The 23,191-nt window shown below is 29.3% G+C and overlaps 1 protein-coding gene across 1 annotated transcript in view; it reads left to right on the forward strand.

Annotated features, from left to right (window-relative positions):
* Positions 1-23,191, forward strand: part of LOC148311097 (cadherin-86C-like) — a 63,864-nt gene that overhangs the window by 20,945 nt on the left and 19,728 nt on the right. Inside the window, exon 2 of the mRNA XM_088257301.1 lies at positions 13,209-13,381. Coding sequence (XP_088113427.1) covers positions 13,350-13,381 — 32 coding nt within the window. The 5' untranslated portion in view covers positions 13,209-13,349. The remainder of the gene's footprint in view (positions 1-13,208; positions 13,382-23,191) is intronic.

Here is a 23,191-nt window from a genome sequence, read left to right on the forward strand (position 1 = left end):
TAGGAATAAAAGCGCATCGCAACACCGAGCCTAATATTTTAACAAGGGATAATTTACAGAAATTACCCGGACACAGAACGATTTAATAAAAAATACTGAATTTTAAAATAATTGTGCCCCTCTGGATCACGCTCGTTATGGTTCGGTTTAAATACGTTTTTAATATGACCTGTAATTTAAAATCTCTTTTCCTTTTGATCTGTCTTGATTGATTGAGGAGATCATAATCCGAGATTAGATTAACTTGCGCCAGTTTGGTGAATTTACCTCCCAGCGTGAGACTTCGATTAAAGTACATTGAGTAATACCAAATGGGATGTGCTGAGAATGATTAATATGTCTAAAGGCTTCCTCTTATTTGTGTATCGATATCGTCACATGGCTTATGCAATCTCGCAATTTTCTCACGAAGGATACTAACGGTAAACTCAAAACAAAACATTGGTTTCAAATATGTAATTAAGTCTGAATTGCACGGTTTGTAATAATTGCAATGAAAAAACTGTAAATGACTAATTTCTGTTCAATTTAAAATTTATTTAAATTGAAGAATTAACCATTTTTTCACCGACAGTAACAAACAAACAAAAAATACAATATTTCCGTATAAAACGAAAATTATGTTAAATTTATAGTTTTCTGTATATACTTTACTGATTGTAATGAAAGAAGGTTAATAATAGAAACTACGTCAATTTTAAAACAGAGGATACAATAAATTAAACATCAATATCTTTTTGATTAACAAAACATTGAAAAATAATAATATTGTACAATAACTTGTCAATATTTACCGGTTTCGAGACGCAAACGTCTCTTCGTAAGAACAAACAAACACTAGGATGCAAAATTTACTATTCACCACTACCATAGCACTATTAGTATCAATCTGTCCTGAGACCAGCATGAACTAAGGATATTTACTGAAAAAATAACAAATCGTTCGTATATAAAAAGTGAGACTTTGGGTTAGCAGTCACTGAACAGACAATATTTTTAAATAATTTTAAAATGTAATCGAAACATAAATAATCGTTTTATCGCTTTACACAGTAAAGCAAATAAATAGTGATCGTTTAGTATCAAAATATAATAAATTTGGTTTGTTGAAGCAATCCGAGCCCACGTGTTTCTATTAATATTATATATTATTTGACTGTTAAAACAGAAAACAACATATTTGGTTAGAATAATTACTGTAATTTTGAATATTTTAGGCATAAAATAAGTATTTTACTATGCATATGAATATTCAATAGATTACTAAACAATGTAGGGAAAATTCAAACTACCTTGTTAAACTTAAGTAATGATGGCAATTGATAATTAATTTTTGGATCAACCTTCGCCTTTTCCCATTTTGTTGATATGTTTGAAAAAACATTGAAAATTGATAGCATCAGGAAAATTCCCATACTTTTACTCTACAATTTAATGCCTTGTTTTATAATCATTGACGCAAATTAGGATGCTTAATTGAAATTTATGTATGTCATTTAAATAATTTTCTGGCGTTAAATATAAATATTGGATATGGGTGAACCTGTTTATAGTTTATCAGTACCTACAACTGATTTTATGAAAGTACATATAAATATGAGATTAGGCCGATCTTCACCTCTTGTATTCTACCCTCAATCATGTCAAGTCATCATTTTCTTTAGTATCTACTAAATTACATAAAAGTCAAAATCAACGCAATCGATGTCACTGTGTTTATGAAAAAAAAAATCAACGATAGTAAGTAACGATTCGTAAACGTTATAATTATCATTTTTTCTATATATTCGTTCATTCAAGAAAAGTTTGTTTAACAGTTGCTTTTCTTAAATTGCTATTTATTCGTGGTTTTTATATTTCTCCACTCTTTTTGATGTAAAATAACCTTATAAGTACTAATAACGTGATTTTTATGTAGTTTCTAACCAAAAATAATATTTGTTTCGTACATTTTTGAATTATATTGTCATATTTTTATTATTTACAAACACGTATTACTTTATTTTTATTTAAAAACATACCTATGTCTTTCCTTTTTTGCTATTTATATTAACTGGATATTTCCATAGAGAGTGAAAACTTACAATTTTTCAATGTTCATAGATTTTGTAATTGGCAATTTTTGCATTGCTTTGAATACAATAGATACTTTTTTTTCAAATTTTGCCAAATATTAAAAGAAAATGTATTTTAGTTAATCATAATAAATAAATAAAAAGTGTAACAACCTACATACTTAAAATATCTACAACCTACAAACTACATATTATCTCATTAAAAAAAATGGTTTCAACGGATTTAATATTTTGTTATTTAAATAGCTACATGAAATATAGATTCATTCTAAAATAAAGGCTGTTACAGATTTTTCTAATAAGCACTTGTGAAAGACAAATAACAACCGGTCATTAATCTTCCTTCGAGGAATAGAATATCGTAACTTGAATGTCAGAATCTTCAGAAAATTGTTATTCATTCAATTTAGACTATTAAGTAATTTGTTATATTTTTTCCTCGACTCGTACTCGTTTTGAAGATCAATTTAGTTTGCAATCAATTTTCGTCAGTTAAAGTGATGATGGATCATTCCACAACTTGTACAAGGTCTTGAGTAGATTCCCATAATTTGGTTCATATTAACATGGCTAGAATAAGTAAGACACCAATAATTAATCCGTAAAAAACCCTGTTTAAACATAAAAAATATATTTACTTAATACTATATACATTTTTTTTTATAATTAACGCGTTTATTCGATATTAATATACTTCTGAATCTAAGGTTTTTTTTAAATGATAAAAACTAATCAAAGCCTATAATATCTTAGTACTTTTTAAATGATTTTTATACTCTTTTTATGTAGGTACCGTTTTTATATTTATCCAATGCACGCGGTTATTTTAACGGTAATTTTTCTTAAATCAGGGACTTTAAGTCAAAAATATTTTTATGTGATGAAAAACCAATAATTATACAGTTAAATAATCAATTTATTAAATTTTGCAGCATTAAAAAATAATATCTATATTTTATAAAATCATTCGGATCTTATCATTTAAATATGTTTATCAAATATGCATAACTTAATTTTGTTGTGTGAATGTTGTCTTAGTTTGTAATTTGCATTAAATTTCGTTAAATATTTACATTTCGCTTGCTTTTTAAGATAAGAACTAATAGGTGTTTTATATATTTTTAATTTATAATTATAATTATCCGTGGAGGATTAAGCACTTAAGAGGCTGGCTCCAAGGAGCATAGCAACATAGTTTATGATATTAAGAATTTTATAACTTTAACAATTTATATTCAATAATAATATGCAAATGAATTTCATTCACGGTTATCTATTTAGTTGTTATATATATTTTTTTAACTCAAAGATACATGATTCGTAAGTTAAATATTTTATAAATATATCATTCATAAGTTAAGAGTTTACAGTGAAAGAAATATTATCGAAAATACTTAATAAATTTGATAATATGACGTTTATTATTCAGACAGGAATTCCAAACTTTTCGTTTTCCAGACCGGAACTGCGAGTATTACATTTTAACCGCAAGCTTGTTTTTGTGTGCATTATTGATAATTGTTATTACTGATAGTTTTTAGTCATCGGATGTTTTTACTAGCGGTTTATAATAAATCGATTAAAACTGAGACTGGAAAATCGAATATTAACGATGCCACAATGAAATTTCAGTGAACGTAATAGTTGAATCCGTTTATGGCATGCCGAGAAAAATAATATAGATTGTACAAGAATTTGATACAGATTTTTGTATCAGGTCTGATTATTTTCCATTATTCGTTCCAAAACATTTTTTAGTCAGTATTTAAAGCAATTTTAGTACGACTAATGAAATTGCTAGGACGAAATCAGTTTTTCAGTGATTTTATTTTATTTTTTCTATCATGAAAAAAAAGAATATACGAGTTTTTTCGACACTGTTTGAAATACATTCATTATTTTAAAATAAACATAACTTAACGTTAATTTCACTCTGACAAACATAACTCATTTTTCGAATTAAGTGATAATTTTACGTATTTCTAATACCCTTCTTCACATATGTGCTATTATATTAAATATAATATTATCTGCTAGACTTACCAAACGCATATTTTTTGGTAATTTATTTTTGTAAATTGAATTCATTAAAAGGAGAAAAAAATAATGAGCCTTAATGATTAATAACATTAAAATACAAACATATTTAAATAGATGCGATTATTTTTTAAATTGTTTTTATAAAAATTTAAAATACTACGTTGAATACAAAATGTATTACAAAATATATGTAGTATATTAGGTATCACTGAGACAAATCATATAGCATATATCTTGATATATCTTGGATTGAGTACAATTAAAAAAATAAAAAAGGTTGTTAAGTTATTTATTAGTAAGACATTGCGCAATTATAAGATTTTGAATTTTATTTGTTTATTTATTAATTTATAGATTCACATTCAAGATTTTGTATAAATATAACATTTTTATAAGATGTACACACTGTACTTAAAACGTTGCCAATGAGTGTTTCTTTCAACCCCATATGCAGTAATTTACCCCAGTTCTCACACTTGTTTCAACTGGAAAAGTCACTGCCAGTTTAGGTTACATTTAAAAACGTGTTACTTAATAGAAATAGTGAAACCAAAATGAAGAAATGGCATATTATTCATTCTTCAACGACTTGTTTATGTCCACAGACGGGTGTTGCTAGATTGCTTGGATAGATCATTATTTATAAGATAGTATGAACTAGATCTGATAACACTAGATAACATACGTACCATTTCAGTCGTGCAAACTGCAAACTTGCCAACACACGGAATATGGTATTTAAATGAAAGTAATGCCATTTCAAATTCCAGTGACGTATGTATATTTTTTTACAGGATAGAAATTTTAAAGCACGCTTAAACGTTAGATTTAAAAAAGTGTTTAAATTTATTTTAAGGTCATAATTAAGAAAACTATTGATAATTCATACAAATAGCTGACTATTTAATACTTTAACACCGTTTTTATTTCTGATTCATTTTATGATCAAAAATGTTTTTTTTTTTTATTTACGACAGAGAGGAAAGACATTATTTTTAGATTTAGGTTGTTAAGAACATCATGTATATTAATTACATTAAGCACCTTTTGCCATTTAATTCAATCAATAATATTTCAAAATATTTTTAACATTTTAATTTTTATTCAAAAGTAATAAAATACTCTTAAAATTATTTATTTATTGACTTGGCGTTTAATTTGTAGAACTCCATTTTAATTTATATTATTAATTTTAAATCAAACACAGATTTTCTGAGTCTACTAAATTGTATTTTATTTTCTATTCATTAGGTTGTAATAATGGGCATTACTACTTAATTCAACATTGTTTGCATAATATTTTGATACAAAGTAATTTAAAATATCTGCACAAATATTGTATTATTTTATTGATAACCTACCCATCGTGTAGAAAATATCACACAATTTAAACAGTCGATTTTGAGAAGAGTGTTAAAAACGTAAGGGCAAAAGCCTTACTCGCAATAATAGAATTCAGTTAGCGTCCGGCTGCGCTGAAAGCCGGAAGTAAGTTTATGTCCAAATATTTTTTTTAGAATATAAATTGGAATTCTTTCGTTTTTTTAAGATAATAAATAATATAAATATAATAAAACCCTTATCCGCACCCCAATGGTGCATAGGGCACTGCTTCATATGAACACAGTGTTATCTTGATCGTTTACACACGAAGGAAAGGTGATCAGCCCTCCGCTTCAGGTACTAGTCCAGGGTAATATTGAATAAATATTATAGTGAAAAAATCACTTATATTTATTTGACCCCCCTGGGAATCGAACCCGGGACCTCCAGAACGGTAGCCGAGCGTGCTGAACATTACACTACACAGGCGGACATAAGATAAGATTAAGATAAGTATAAATTTATTTAAAAAATACTTTAATATTTTTTTCAACTCCTTTACTTTTTAATAACTCTTTTCTTTTCAAAATCATATATTTATTTCAAAGAAAAACTTATGTTTTCAATACAGAAACGGTGTTTTGAGAAGAAGAAAAAAACAATTACGTCTACGTAACTTTTGAATGTTGCCTGGGTTTAACGAAAATTGGGTTGCGATTTAACATAGTTGAGCCTTAAAAATAACGTTACATGAATATTTATGTTTTTTTTTTTATTGACAGAGAGATAGGACATATATACATGGGTATCATAATGTTAAAAGGCGTATGTGAGGCATCTTTATGTTGTTGTCTCAATAAAATAATAAAATGGTCGTTAAATCTTGACAATTTTTTTATACATCAGTTTACTAAAAATACGTGTTTATTGTAGTATTATTAAGCTATTACTGGACGTATATAAATTTCGTCACGACAACCTTCGCAACGTTTACGTGGCAATTGGTGCTTAATGTAAATATATAAATCAATAAATTGATTTCGTAGTCCTCAATAAAACATACATAGGTGGACATGATGACGACAATATTTGAAAAGTCGTTTATTGTATAACAATAAAAAAAACCTTAATAATGCATAATATATGCATTTTATTTTACTATGAGTTTTTTAAAAATATAAAATATCTGAACTCGTTATTATAATTTTCATTGCATCATTATTATTATATAAAATGTTATGAATATAAGTGTTCGTTTGTTCAAAATCACAAATCGCTTAAAATTATTGACCGGTTGGTTTGAAATTTTACCACAACGTAGGATTCGAATACACGTCTGTTTTTATGTATTTGTGTAAATAAAAATGTAAATATTAGTTTGTCCAAAATCTTAAATCTTCTAAAGTAATTCAAATAGAAATTTTGCATTCGAATAGACGCGTTATTATATACTGCGATACATTTTTTTAAAATACATGAATGTGTCATCTATTAGATGTAAATCTCATGGCAGACGTCGTACTTCTTGACAGTCGATATCACCCAAAGTTTCAAGAATTTGAGTAGTGTGGTTGTCAATCATTGATAGAATTGGTGAATGTTACACGTGTGTAAAGAGATGACCATTAAACCAGCCTATGACGGTCGTAGGCCCCGTAAATGTGAAGACTTTCATATTCTTCTTCATCTTTGTTGAGATGGCAATAAACAATATAAAAAATAACTCCTATGTAATTCGAGACAATCCAGGTTTGTGAATAAGTATTTGTACGCACTCAAAATGAAGTTACTATGTATATTTTTCGCAAACTACATATAACTTGCTCACAATACGGATCGATATACACAAATAAACGTGAGGAAATAAATTGAATGTTATCATTACCAAAATACGTAGATAATGGCCTTGTAATACCACCCTAAGAACTCACAAATAAATGTACCATCTAAGAAGTAGGTGTGTAAATATATTTCAAAGCATCTGTGAGATTCCGATGATATTTTAAAACTGACCGCGTTATGCAACATTTTAATAATCGACCATGCCCGAAGCCCGGTGGCGAAATCGTAAGAACGCTTGTGCACTACACTGAATTTTGCTGTCCGACAGTCCGGTGAAGGTTCAGTCAGCATGAAAAAACGGATGCTTGGCTTGAGCACTTGTCCGTCTTTCTCCGGATCGGTGCGCGATCACGGTGCGCGTGAACTCGATCACTCTCGAACTGTCGTAGTCGCTTTTATTTGACTGCCGGATAGTAACATTCCGCGTGGTGCACAAGCGCTCTAATATTTCATAGGTCCCATTATTCACAGTTCACGTTTGTTTGAATTTAGGGGTCCATTCACACTTCTGCTTCCAAATTGCAAACTTAGAAGAAACTAGAGGATAGCGAAACAAGCGAAAACCATGAATTATTTATTTGCGAGATGGCTTTGAATAGAAGATTTAGTATGCTTTTACACTATCCTAGGTCAGGGGTCGGCAGTCTTTTGGACCAAAAGATCCAAACATGAGTAGCAAAACGGATTGGAAATTTTTGGGGAGCCAATTTTTTTATTTAAAATATTTTAATTTAATTTATTGAATGTTGAAAACAACGTTCAAGTATTTTAAAGGAAATATTTTATTATTATTTATACTAAAATATATGTATTTTTTATATTTTTTATTTTTTATTTCCAATTTTGCACAAAAAATCCTTTAAATGCAAATCTGTTCTGTTCAGTGTATTCTATCGAAATTTTAATTAAAATTGCGACAAAAGTATTTCTGTTCCTCAAAAAATATTTATGGGACCTTTTAACATTCAACGATTTATGTATTTTATTCTGCATTTTTGATCTATCAAGTAAAGAAGACAGAATAAAACTAAAGTATATACAACATAGCTCTAATTTATTTCATGCAAAGAATAGTTTTAAAAAAAATCAAAATTTCTGTTAAAATTGTCATTTTGAATTTACCTAAGAAAGATCCACTCAAATTGCTTAAAGAGCCACATGTGCCTCGCGAGCCACGTGTTGCCGACCCCTGTCCTAGGCCGATATTTGCGAATTCTTGCATAAGTATTTCACCATCGGATCTGCGATTTTATCTTTCTTTTTTGTTTAAGACTCTGCTTCCCACAAAACCGTGACCATGTCAGCATTGCCTTGTTTTACTAAGTGAATTTCTATGTTTTTTGTTTTAAATAAAAATTTTGCTTATATTTTTGTATCTGATCTGATTTTTGTCAATATTTTTACTCCTACACAACGATTCATACTATTTGTCATTATTATTACTTTAGATTTACATAATATCGTCCTACACGATTAATTGAGTCCAAATTATTAACATCATAAAAATTCCTTCTAATAGAATTCTTATTGTTATGAAATCAAATTTGTTCACATATGAGTATACCTATGTATTATTCAATAAAAAAGTAGTTTCGCATAAACACAGAGCAGTTATTGAGTGATTTAAGAAATGCATGTTATGTTTTAAATAATTAAATAAAATATATAAATAGATAAAAATTCAGTTCCACTGAGAAATGTCAGTACAAAACATAAATTCTAAATATATTTTTGACATTCCTGGGAATCGATCTCGGGATCTTCAGCATGTTGGGTAAACGCGATGACCACGTGATCACACTATGGGGGCGGACAGTCTAAATTTAAGTTTAAAAAAAAATAAATTGCGTAGTAAATGTATGTTTTATGTAGGTTTGCCATTCGTCTCTTTGCTTCACGAAATGTAATTATGATGGACAGATATAATAATAACATATTATATTTTGACATCTCATCAAAGATGAAGAAGAATATGTAAGTCTGGGCATTTACGGGGCTGACGACCATCATAGGCTGGTTTAAGTGATCACTTTACACACGTGTAACATTCACCAATTCTACCCATTATTGACAACCACACTACTCAAATTCTTGGAAGTTCTATATATATGAACCAAATTAGAAACATTGTTCTTGAATCACTAGAACTTCACTAGAGACATCTATTGGTGAGATGAAAAGAAGCTTTTTATTGAGCAGAAATTCTTTTATTCGTATGTGAGGTCCGAATCCTAGATTATAATCACACACATGATCATGTGATCTCCGACAAAAAATGGGTCGTTACATCCGATCTTATGAAAGTAAAATAAAATCGTTTGGTTAAATGCCCTGACAGAATGTTGGGCGACCTATGTTAAGAGAAAGAGAACAAGAACGGCTTTGCATACTATATTTAATATATTCTCTGATCCATGTTTTCCATATTTACGTGTGTTTGATGTGGGAGTCATTATAATACACTCTACCAGGGGTCTCCAAACTTTTCTCTTTAGGGCTATTATAATTACTCTTGAAAATTTCAAGAGAAAGAACCGCTTTAATTTTATTGCCATTATTTATAATTTCTAGTTGCTGAGTACGCATCCTTAGCAAGCATACAGCTGCCAAATTTGCTAATCAATTATTATCGTATTGTAATAATGTTTATGTAACTTTATCTAAAACACAACTTGAATTCATTTAGTCAGAAAAAATAAACATAAATCATGATTTTCAACAACTGCCTTGTTATGCATAAAACATGGAATTTTGTCGAGCTTCCCACCTATTTGATGATGTCGGTAACGACGAAATCCGGTCACTGGTAAAATAAAATATATCTGGAAAAAACAATACATGTTACTTGTTATTTAAATTTTTAAATGTTTATGTTTTACATGCTTATAATGCTAGTTGGAATCATTTGAATTATTTGTAGGTGACAACGATTAAGTATAATTTTCTGCGTTTTATACTTGTCATCAAGCTTTACCTAGAAAAGCTTTACATAGATTGTTACCCGTGTGTAAAGTGATCACTTAACCAAGCCTATGACAGTCAAAATGTTTACCAAAAGTAAATAAAACCGAGTTACTATCATGCTACGTTTTTTATTCAACTTATAACAACAACAATAATAACAATAAGCTGTAGCAGATTTGTTTGATGACACTGGTGATAAGCTGTCGCGGGACGGATGGATGACACTCGTCATTAGCTGTCGCGGGCCGGATTGATGACACTGGCGAGCCAGATTTTGCTCGCAGGTCGTAGTTTGGCGACCCCTACACCAAGTTTGGTCGTAATTCAGCAATGTTCTCCTAAGTCATGAAGTATGTAGGTATTTTGTAAGCCCCGTATGACTAGTTCGGTTCATTAGCGACAAGAACAATGCAGCACCCGCGTGCCTCGCAGTGAGCTGTCCCTTGGACGACGCTGTGTAGCGCTGAACCGGTTTCACAACAATATGGCACAGCCTGATTATTGTTTCTTGTTCCGATACTTAAAGCGCCTGAATAACATTACGCCATGCACTATTTTCGTATGTTTCCCCCCAACTACAAAGAGGTGGTACCTAGATGTTCGTACATAAAGATGACGTAACATGAGTAATGGATAGTATGTTTGTTTTAAAAATATCATTTTTAAGATTTTTTTAACATCATAAATGTACAAAAGAACAAAAGTGAACAAGAATGAATAAAAGTGGCTTTACACACGAACACAGTGGCTTTAGTTGAGAAAACCCAAATTTGTGAAAAAGTATTTGAGCACACTTAAAATATTATTTTGTTTACGTTGAAATTAACAAAAATCAATAATTATTAAAAATATAGCTTTTATTTTTACTTTTCATACAAATAAATATGATTTAACGTGTAGATTGATCTTCATTTTAGTTTTGTGATTACGTACAATTACAACTTGACAAAGGATTAATAATGATCCGAATACTGTCTTATACTGTCATAAGGCGACACACTGAATCATAACTACTGAAATTCTCAACATCTCACATAGTTTTAAAATAATTTTTCTTCTTCTTCTAACCCTAATCCATACACAAAGATGCATAAGGCACTGCATGGAATCGATGGAGTGTTGTCTCGAACATTTATTGCATGAAGGCGAGGTGATCAGTTCTGCGCTTATAGTACCGGTCCAGGGAATATATCTATTATATGAGAGTGGAAAATGACTTATATTTACTTTGACCCAACTATGAATCGAAACCGGGACCTCGCAAATGCGGTAACCACTACGCTATACAGGCAGATAGTTAATAATTATTGATTATTTTTATCTTACCACTTTCCATTAAAAAAATCATGTGTTGGGGATAGTCGTGTTATATTAATATTTGTATTATTTTTAATGTTTAGGACTGGATATTATTTTCATTATTTGAGTAGATCCGAAGACACATTCACATTATATTTATTTAAGTACGTACTTGAACCTACTCAGAAGCTCGGTAAGCTGCAACTTACATAATAAAATAATTTTATTGCTCTCAAAATAATAATTGACTGACAAAAGGAAAGTAAAGTATGTATAAAAAATGTATTTAAATTCCAGAGCAGACAGTAATGAAAAATATATTAAATAACTATGGTGAAATGTTACGTCTAAATATTTTGTGGGCAGAAAGGTATTCACTGCTCACTTCCATGGGTGTGTAAGCCATTGTTTAATTCAATTTTATATCTTTAAAATATGTTTTCATTGCGTAAGGACCGTTAATTAATGCCATTGTCGAATTATAATGGTGAAAGTCGACCGGTAGATATCTCGATCAATAATGATCGTGTCCGTATTGTATATTGTTCTAAGATCACGATTAAAGTCCGAATATGAAATGCCCTCCCAAATTTCAGGTATTATTATATAACTTGTTGGTTAATGATATTTCTGATTTATTATTAAAGAAAACATGCAGAGTGAAACTTCGAGTTACGAACGTAATTCGTACCGTGAAACTGCTCGTTAATCAAAACATATTTCCCCATAAGAAATAATGTGATATGCGGTAATCCATTCAGGACTTAAAAATCAAATAAAAGAACGAAAATTCTTTATTGAAGGAAACATAAATTACCTAAGAACGTATTTTTACTTTATTGTTTTAAAGGAGCTCTTAATACAAGAAAACATGAGATATTAGAAGCTCATCATGTTTCTGGCTTACTTAAAACCTCTTCAATGACGTTAATTTTTAGATTTTATAATATTTTATCAGATTTTAAAATATTTTATAATTTTAAATAGATGTGGGATACATTATTATCAGAATTATAGTAATTTTTATCTTTAATTAACGTATTTAAAATTTATTTTAAAATAAATTGTTAGTGACCATTCTGATTATAAACTAAGACATTTTTTCATAGGGATTTTTATTCGTAATCCGAATTGTTCGTAACGAGAGATGTTCTTAGCTCGGGGTTCTAACATTCTTTGTACTATTATAAAATTAGGGTACCCTTAAGTTTTTTATCCGCCTTTTCTTCGAACATTTTTCAATAATTATTGACAATTTATTCCTAAAATCGTTATGTTTTGAAATTGTATGGATTCCGACCTCGGTTTAGTAAAAAAATATGTTACGGTATCCATGGGTTATCAGCTAACCTTGCGGGTAATATTATGTTTTGGAGCACGTATCCGGTCATCTGATGTTTTAGAACCACTATCAACAATGGGATTCCGTGATTGTGTAATGATTAATGGTTGGTGAACATAATGCTCGCTGCTCCATTACAAAATATTGAGAAAAGTTCGTAGATTGCTGCCTATGATAATATTCACGGTCAACAAATTTGAACGTTTTCTACACAACAAAATAGCACATTTATCCTATTTCGAAATAATGTAAACAGACATTGGTATTTTCTAAAATAAATAAAAAAACGTAAATATAATATTTTTTCGTAATTTATTTTACAGAAAGGGAATGAACTTAGGACTCGTTCTGCGCTCCTAATATATCCTGCCCACACAGCAATCACATGCGGAAAGGGGACGTCGAAAAACAATCTGTCATAGGGGATGAAGGAGGTGGAGTGACGTCATCTCAGATCTAGCATTATGGATAACAGGAGCGAAAACGTAAACAGGAGGTAAGGTTATGTTTCACTACATACATTCGCGCTTTTAACGAGTACGCATAATCCCCACTATCATTTCTACGTGTGTGTCGCATAGCTGGTTTTCTGACGCGCGGCGGCGCATCAGAAGTGCCAATGGCCGCTCGACAGCAGCCGCCAGATCGGCGGTCGGCAACGCGGCGTCCGTTTACTGATACTTTCTACCAGGAGCACATCAAACTCGAGGAGATCGTTAACTGAAACTTCAACATTCGAAATACGAAGCGAGCGCGATCCGAAAAATGTTATGAATGCGAAAAGAGAACGAAAGTAACAGTATTTTTAACGCTCCTCTCTGCCCGGGAAACATAAAAGCACAAAGGTTAATGCGACGCTGTTATCGCTAGCTAGCGCTGCGCAACGCGGACGGGCTACATTCACAGCTGATAGATATTTTAATATAATCATTATATAAAATATAACAACTCCATTGACGTTTTAACGATATTATTAAATATTAATTTTGAACAAAGTTATAAATAAAAATTGTTTTATAATAATTCAATAATATGCGACTGGTAATAATTGTGTAATAAACATTTCGTAACGATTTGCAAGAATAAGAAACAGAAAAGTTTCATGCGAATGCCATATTTCATCAGCTTTAGTAACTGACTGTCACCATTTCCATTTTCGGAAGTTCACACATCTAATAAGCCATATCCAAAATTGGAGCGTTTATTATGGATAATAAAACATTATCGATTCATTAGTATCGAAATAGGAGTCGAGGTATTTTATATGGCACAAATAAATCATTGAGGGAGTTTAAAGGCCATTTTACAGAAAAACTTGTACTTTATTCAGGGTTGTTGATATAATTTATAAATTATACAACTATGTGAATTTTATTTTATATTTAGGTGGTTTAAATCTTGAGAAAGTACATTGAAATAACCATATTTGCAATGTACATCGTAATGACTGAGTTGATTCGATAATTCATTTTTGTACCTACAGTGTACAGACGAAAAAAATACACATGAAAAATATTTCATGATTTAAACGAACGACATCTTTGGATTAAAATATATTCAGCGTTATTTCACCAGGAACGCATAAACGCGAAGATAATATTTCTTATTTTATTATGCTGTCTGGCGCCAATCGGTAGACATAGTGTTTCTCTCTCTCTCTCCCTCTCTCTCTCTCTTGTCAGACCAGTGACGTAGTATATTAAGCCATCTGGGAGATTGGTTTCGCGACGCAAGATACCCGTATATGTTTATGATTGCCTAATACTTATTTCTGCATCATTCCATGACCTAGCACAATCTCACACAAGACAGACGAAGCGTTTTTGTTCTTTCTTTGCTTTAAGTATTTTTTTTTCAAATAGATTCGTAATTAGTGATTGAAAAAAATTTAAGTATACGACAAAACTCTATCTTGTGTAGATTGTAAATAATAAAATATGTTATTATTTATTATCATGCAGTTAAGTGTGATTTACTAGGCGACATGTTATGTGTTATGATTATGCAATTCCTAGTACCTACAAATCCTTTATGCCGTGTAGGTGTAGACAGTGATATATGCTTCCACAATTATTTATATTGTCATTGGAATACTGGAACACACACTAGAAAATACTAACTTTAAAAAGTTGCTTAGTTTTTTACTACCATGTTCCATAAATATACAAATATTAATAAAAATTAGATTTTTAAACGAATTATTGAAAAAGTAAATATTTCGTGTAAATATTATTATAATTGTTTCTCAAACCGATTACTAAAATTGTTTTATAAATTAAATGTTAAAAATCAAATACTGATTTTTAGAGTCTACTAAATTGTATTTTATTGTCAAAAACACATTAAAATCTTTGATAATTGTTTTGTCCTATTATGGCATTTTCAAACTAATAGAAACAATTGTCACAAATGAAATTATTATTTGTTTTTAACAATGAATTACAATTAAGTAGACTCTAAAAATCAGTCTTTGATTTTATAAATTAAAATGCAGTGCTACAAATTAAACGCCAAATTTTTAATCAAACAGCTAAATTATTAATCAAACCTATTACTAAATATATTTTTCCATAATTACTCGCTTAATTTGGAAGTATTTTTTTATAATGTATGTGGTTCGTTCTGCAGTGACGTATTCAATTACACAATAGCGCAAGTTTGCTTTATAATTACACTGATAAGGGGATTATTTATGCAGCAATGCTACCGCCTTTACAACAATGCACAAAACCTACCCTTGATGGACTATCATCGCAGTACTTAAAGGTGGCAGGGTAGCGTGTGGAAGAACTAATTCCCTAACTGATTGCAACTCTAACAATGTAACACAGAATCACCACCGCATTAAAAATATCTTAAAAAGAAACCCAGCCTTTCGAATCCCATGCTAAGCAGACTTTTAATTTCATATTTTGCTCCACATATACCATACACAGGTACATATTATGTTAAATATCTGTACAAAATATAAAATGTTAATATGTATGCTGTTTTCTTTTCATATAACCAGACTTTAAATTTAATAAAAAACCTGAAGCAAGAAAAAATAGGAAAAATTAAGTTTAAGGCCAAACTCGCAATAATAAAACTCAATCAACTTCCGGCAACGCATAGAGCAGGTCGTCGGGTCACATACATTTTTTTGGAATAAATTTTGTATTTTCTGTTTGTTTTTTTCGAATATGTAATGGAAAAATATTTGTATAAATTTTTATAACTTCTTACCTTTCAATGACTCATAATTTTTTTTTCAATACAAAAACGGTGTTTTAAAAAAACAATTACGACAAATTTTACCTGGGTTTAAAGAAAATTAAGTTGCTCTTTGTGGCCTTAAGACCACAATAACAAAGAAACATAGTATTTTTATAATATCGACCATTTACATGCTTACGACATTTAAAAACTAATTAACTAACTAACGAACCCACCATCATACCGCTAGCCAGAGAGAATAGAACCCCACACCAATCTGTTTTTGCAAACAATCTTTGCGTTTTCCACATTCATGTATCTCCTCACACATACCCGCCAATTATTCCGATTCCTGACCAGACCACACTTTATTTAAGCTGTTGGATAATATAAATATAATGTGGAATAAATAAAAAATTTATGTGAAAGTAAGGTATTATATTTTTAAACTTTTAAATTTAAATTTTCGATTAAATACTTTAATCGCATGGATTGGGTGCGAAACACTTTTAATTACATTTGTACTCGTAATTTAAAGAGTTATGTAGCAAAACCTGTTTTTATACGATGCATCGTTTTGAATAAATGTTTTTTTTAATACACACAATTAATACTATGTATATATTTTAAAATTATTTCATACACGCTTCAAAAATAATAATAAAAAAGTGGTCAAGAGAGACCTATTCAGGGTTTTAATTATAATTGGGAGTATTTCAATTATGAATAATCCTTAGAGGCGGTGCATATTACATATCTTAGTAAAATTTGTTTCTTAACCCATCCATTAAATTTACTCTCAAAATATATAAGGTAAATAAAAATAATAGGAAATATCACCATACGTTTGTTTTAAAGTATAATAATGTTGTCTCTATTTCTTCCGGATAGTGAAACATCTTGTAAGAATAGTTATTTTTAGAATATTAATTATTTATTGATTGACATCATAGGAAGTAACTATCCTTCACAAATATATATATATATATATATATATATATATACATATATATATATATATATATATATATATATATATATATATATATATATATATATATATATATATATATATATATATATATATATATATATATATATATATATATATATATATATATATATATATATATATATATATATATATATATATATATATATATATATATATATATCTATATATGTATATAAATATTTATATATGTATATATATATATATATATGTATATATATATATATATATATATATATATATATATATATATATATATTTATATATATATATATATATATATATATATATATATATATATATATATATATATATATATATATTTATATATATATATATATATATATGTATATGTATATATATATATATATATATATATATATATATATATATATATATATATATATATATATATATATATATATATATGTACGAGTATGTGTGTGTGTGTGTGTGCGTGTTTATATTTTTTACCATTTATTTTATTAGGGCGGTTTTATTTCTTACACCATATATACGTATGTATTATGTATATACATATGTAAAAATAAAGTATTCCTTTAGCGACTGAGAGGCGTTTATTACGTCACTCAAATTCAAATTCTTTAAATTATAATTACTTACGTATCCATCAAAATCGAATAAGGCGTCTTTTTAATTATAAAAAGGCATGAAACATCTAGCCTCGAGAAACCTTTAATTATTTTGACGTACACCATTTTTCTATATCCCCTCATCAACGTTAAAATGGACGGCTTTAATACATGCCCGACGGACCCACGATTTTTTACTATAGAGTCGGTCCAGATTTTTTAAATGAAAAATACTCATGCTTATATAATTACGTGTATTTATTGATAATTTTAATAAAATTTTATGCTTTTAGTTTTATATATTTGAAACATATCCACATCCAGTGAAGAAGTTTAAAAAAACATAATACCTTCTTTGTATATTGAATGTTGTTAAAATTTCAACTCTGTTTTGTTTAATTATTATTAGAGTCTTTAGGTTTAAACCCCGTTTTTTCAATCTTATTTTTCGATTATTGTTGATATTTAAAATTATGGTTCCAGCATCCTAAAACAAAATAAATACATATTATAATATCACTTTATAAACAACTATAAATTGCTGTTTTTTATTGCTTTTAGTTCTACGGTTTTTTCATCTCTTTAAAAGTTTATTAAATGCCTTTAGATATATGGAAAAAAATTATCCAAAAATAAATTCGTTACTTGATTGGGTTTATATAGTCTCCATTGTGTAGTGGTTAGCAGATTCTGCTACCAGCTGGAGGTCTCGAGTTTGATATCCAGGGAGATTTAATAAATTTAAATATTTTTTTACTCTAATATTTATTTAATATCACCCTTGACTTGAACTTGATATGCAAGACTGATCATTTGCCTTTATATAATAAACGATCAAAATAACATCGTATGAATTTGATGCAGTGCCCCATGCATTATTTAGGGATCAGTAATAGTGGTAGTCTTAAATTTATTTTAATAAAATACTTCATAGAAGGATACTTACAAGAAAGGTTTTTTACTTTCTTATTTCTATTTCAGCCTTGTTAACCTTAATCCCAAAATGAGTAATGGAAATTACTCATCGGGAATATTATATATCTGACGTGTATTTGATTACGCATTTTTATCGATTGTTGCGCGGTATGATCGATAATCCTGAAATTATCCGGAACATTGGTCTGTATGTTCCCGATAGTTACCTAATACAGCGTCCACATAGATTGTTTCACATTCCTATACACAGGACCAACCTGCCGATGGTTATGCCTGTAGGAAGAGCTACCGCAATGTTACAGTGGATATTGATCTGTTCCATGTGTCCGGAGGAGTTTTCCGAAGCGGGATTCTTCTACACCTTTAAGTCTTTATATGTCTTTGTATGTTATATTAATTTTTTGTTGTTGAATAAATTTAAAATTGAAATTGAAATTATGTATGTAATGTGTTTTAAAATAAATAAATAAAATCAGTATTGAATACGGTTTTATATTTAAACGTGCTGTTATATTCATTGTTTATCAATAAGTCTAGTAGAGTGGCGCCACTAAATATTCAGATACAAACGTCGCCTTAAGAATGTTGCTCTTGTAATTTATTCTCCTTTTCAGAATTTGCTTGACGTTTGAAAATTCAAGGATCTGAGTTGTGAAGGCGAACATTTATTAAATTAGCGTAATTATTATTAATTAATCAAACATATCAGGGGGGCATTAGGCACGGTTGTCTCGCTCATCGTCAACTCAGAGTGAACTGTCATTGAAATGTTAATTTTATTAAATGAGAAACCGGTTTACGATTTGATTGTTACAATATTTTGACACTTTAATACATTTATTTTCACGATAGTAACTTAGAATAGCAATCACGTTAAACAAATGTGAGAATAAATAGCTGTGACTAAGGCTGATCCACACGTCTTGTAATTTTGTTGTTCATTTTCGATAAAATAAAACTCAGTACACAAACCTTAATAATTAATGATTAAGGGGTTGATTTCAAGAACATTAATGATGTATCAAGAGGGACGTAGCAGTTATCGAGATGGTAATAATAAAGTTATCTAAAATGAAGCCTTGATTTCGTATTTGTCCAGTATTTGTGTACAAATATTTGAAAGAAGTATGCATTTATTTAGAATTTAGAAATATTTTCAGAAGTATCCCAGTAAATGAAAATTTTGTTAAGTATCTCACATATTTTTGTCAAGTTTTCAGCTTTAATTACTTTGACCGGAAACGTAAACACCAACACAACAGTAACATGGCAACACTGAAATTTGTGTTTAAAAATGTAACATTAAGAATGTTACACAATTTATAAAATGATCACTTAAACCAGCCAATTTTATGTCGTAAGCCTTGTTAATGCCCAGACATTCATTTCCAATGCTTTCCAATATAAACGTACTCTTAAGTCAATATGCTCTTCACTAACGAGAGTGTACTATTTTAGCATTGAGCTTTTATTTATGTATACTAAGGCAGCTTTTCTTTGACTTGTTGACATCTCTCCACGTTTCTGTCATCCTGGCACACGGACTGCCTTCAGGGTACGAACGTGAGTCCCGATCGAGAAATGTTATCGTGAGACCCTTCAATTTATACAGAAAATAAATAAACATAAATTTACTACCTGAAGTTAGGAAAGTATTTTTTTTCAATGTTTACATGTTTACAAAACCAAATCATCATATTATTTAGATTCTTGACATTGACAGAAACTAATGACAAATATTTATGAATGCGAACTAACTGTAATATAATATTTTTGGTGATTTCACTTTCCGAATGACTAGTATATTACCAAAAATCAATGTGTTGAGGTAATAGTTAAAGTTATTTATGATATAATGTAAAATTCTATGGAACTTTCATCATAAGTGCTAAAACGTATTACATAATTAATTCATATTTTATTAAAAGCAGAGGAAGACCAAAGGAAAATTGTCATGATCAAGTATTTTAAATATGTACTCGAAAGTGTCAGGTCAGGAGTCTGAATAATCGGCGTGTTTGTATGAGAAGATGTATGTATGAATGTAGGCGAATATTGTATCTAAAGACAGGTTAGTATGGCGTTCTATTCTTTCTGCCTACCCTTTCGGGGAAGCGGCGTGATGGTAGTAAGTTAGTTAGTTATGAATTCAGTAGTAAAAAATTAAATAATAAATTCAATAATCTTAGCACAGATTGTATTCAGATTGCTAAAACAGCATTATTTTAATTTCAAAATACTCCTTTGTAATATGATTTGATCAAATCAAAGATGATCAATTAATCACCTTTAAATAAAGTGGCGTTTTACGCTAATTAATTACCAAGATTAATTGATTAATTTAAATATTAATTGATTCCCAGGTGTTTGCATAACCCGAAGGCGTTGGTCGTAAATAGTTATACGGATAAAATATATTTAGTTTATAAATAATATATAATTATTGAGATAGGATAAAGAGTTCCGTGTCGTTATTAATTGACTCCAGAAATGCGATGTTATTTTAAACAACTGTGTTGAAAAAATATGGGAATTCCAAGTAGCGCGCTATGGCGGTTTGAAGATTCAAAATCAAGTTAGCAGATAAAATGTATTCATTGATTTCTGTGATAAATTTGTACTTAAGTTTACTTTTCATGCTGAATATTGTTAAAAATAATACAGAGAAATGTTGTTTAATTTCAAAGTGGATAAAAATGAATGATTAATTTTTGTATTTCAAAGCAAAAAAGATCTAAGTTTAATAGACGATTGTGTATTTTTAACAAAAATAATGTACGAACCGTATCCCTGTTGTATGACGCATGGAATCGCGTTTGTTTAAAAAAAATTATAACATAAAACCACATTTTTTCAGGTTATTATTTGGTAAAAAAAAATAATGTAAATATATGTTGGCCGAATGACAAATTGACGTTTCTTGAACAAACGTATACATTGAAGAAATGTATAAATCATATATTTTGATTATTGTCATTTGAAATTTAGTTAAAAGCAAATATTTGTAATAACGACTAAAATCAACTATTTAAGTGAGGTTTTTGTGACGAACGAAAGTGGATGTGGATGATTCCTATCGCAAGTAGCGTAATTTATCTGACTAACCTATCACAGGGTAGAATACACGAGTGAGGGTTCAGTTAATCGTTTTTAATAAACATGTGTTAATTAAGACAACGTTTTAACAGAAATACTGAATTACGTCATATCAAAATTCTTACATTGGATATATTATATTTCTAAGTCTATTTCTTCTGTTACGTTAAAATAGGTACCAAAATATGTTTACATATATTTTAAAAACTTATCGTCACGTAGATATAGGTTAGTTATTGCCTGTTAAATACATGTATGTAAGGTATATACGATCGATTTGCTTGTCGAGTAATGAGGTCAGTTTTCCATCAAACCATCAATAATAAATAAACCATGGACACTGAAAACGTCAGTGTTGAAAATGCTCGAAGTACGTAAAGATAGTTCAATAATGTACGATAATATGATGTACGTGTTGCCTTACACAATATAATCGTGCATGTATGCACTATACTAGCGCAAGCACAATAGAATAATCATGTACCTACGCAATGTGCAGGCATATAATTTGTTATATTATGGACAATTTGTGTTGATGGGCGCACAATTTCATTCGTTACCAGTCAGTCCAAGTCTATAAAACACTTTCGTGTAATAAACACGTGAATAATAAAAGTATTCACATAATGGTTTATATTTCGGTTCGACCGGTAAATACGAACGGTACTTCATCTCTTAATCGCGCTGCTTGCCTGGTAATATAATATTTGAATGAAAAAAAATATTGAAATATTATTATTTCTCACGAATGTCATAATATGTACACGTACGTATCAATGAACTGGGTCATAAAAGTTAAATATTTATTATTGTGTTTGCTTCATTAATCTCGACCTTAAGAACCCTTTTTACGTGGTAAATTGGTAATCGCGAAATTTCGTGTGTGCCACTGTTTATCACGTTTAATGCTGCCTTATAGGAAATACGTGATCGAGATAATATGGATTTTCCCTAGTTCTAATGGTGGAGGAAAATAATTTAACTGTGTGAGTGTGTATGTTGTTACATATAAATTAATTTGAATTTATTAAATTTTGTTACTGAGCAGATAAAATACGTTGTAGAAAGAAATTAGAATCATGTCGATCTCGAAATTATGGTTGAAATAAAATTTGAATGAAAATTTAAAAAAAAAAAATTACTCCATAAATAACACAATTTGAAAAGTGGTATTTACCAAGTAAAAATTATATTAAAAACACATCGATATTACCGCAAAGGGATTGCGGAATCAATCAAAAAAATTAAGTGTAATTTAAAGAAATTATAAATGAAAAATCCTAGTCTAAAACTTTAGCCAGATACATTTAAAAAAGGTTTTTTCTCATACATTTTGCTCAATTTGGTGGATACAAACTCACAACATTGACGCGCGACGTTGTTTCTGTTGCACAGCGAACGTCCATTACTAAAATACATAGAATCTTTAATGTAATGAATAATATAACATCTATGCATGTATGTTCGTTTACCA

Source organism: Brachycentrus maculatus, unplaced genomic scaffold (assembly GCF_059751285.1).
Source record: "Brachycentrus maculatus isolate JH-2025_06_01 unplaced genomic scaffold, ASM5975128v1 h1tg000077l, whole genome shotgun sequence".
NCBI lineage: Eukaryota > Metazoa > Arthropoda > Insecta > Trichoptera > Brachycentridae > Brachycentrus > Brachycentrus maculatus.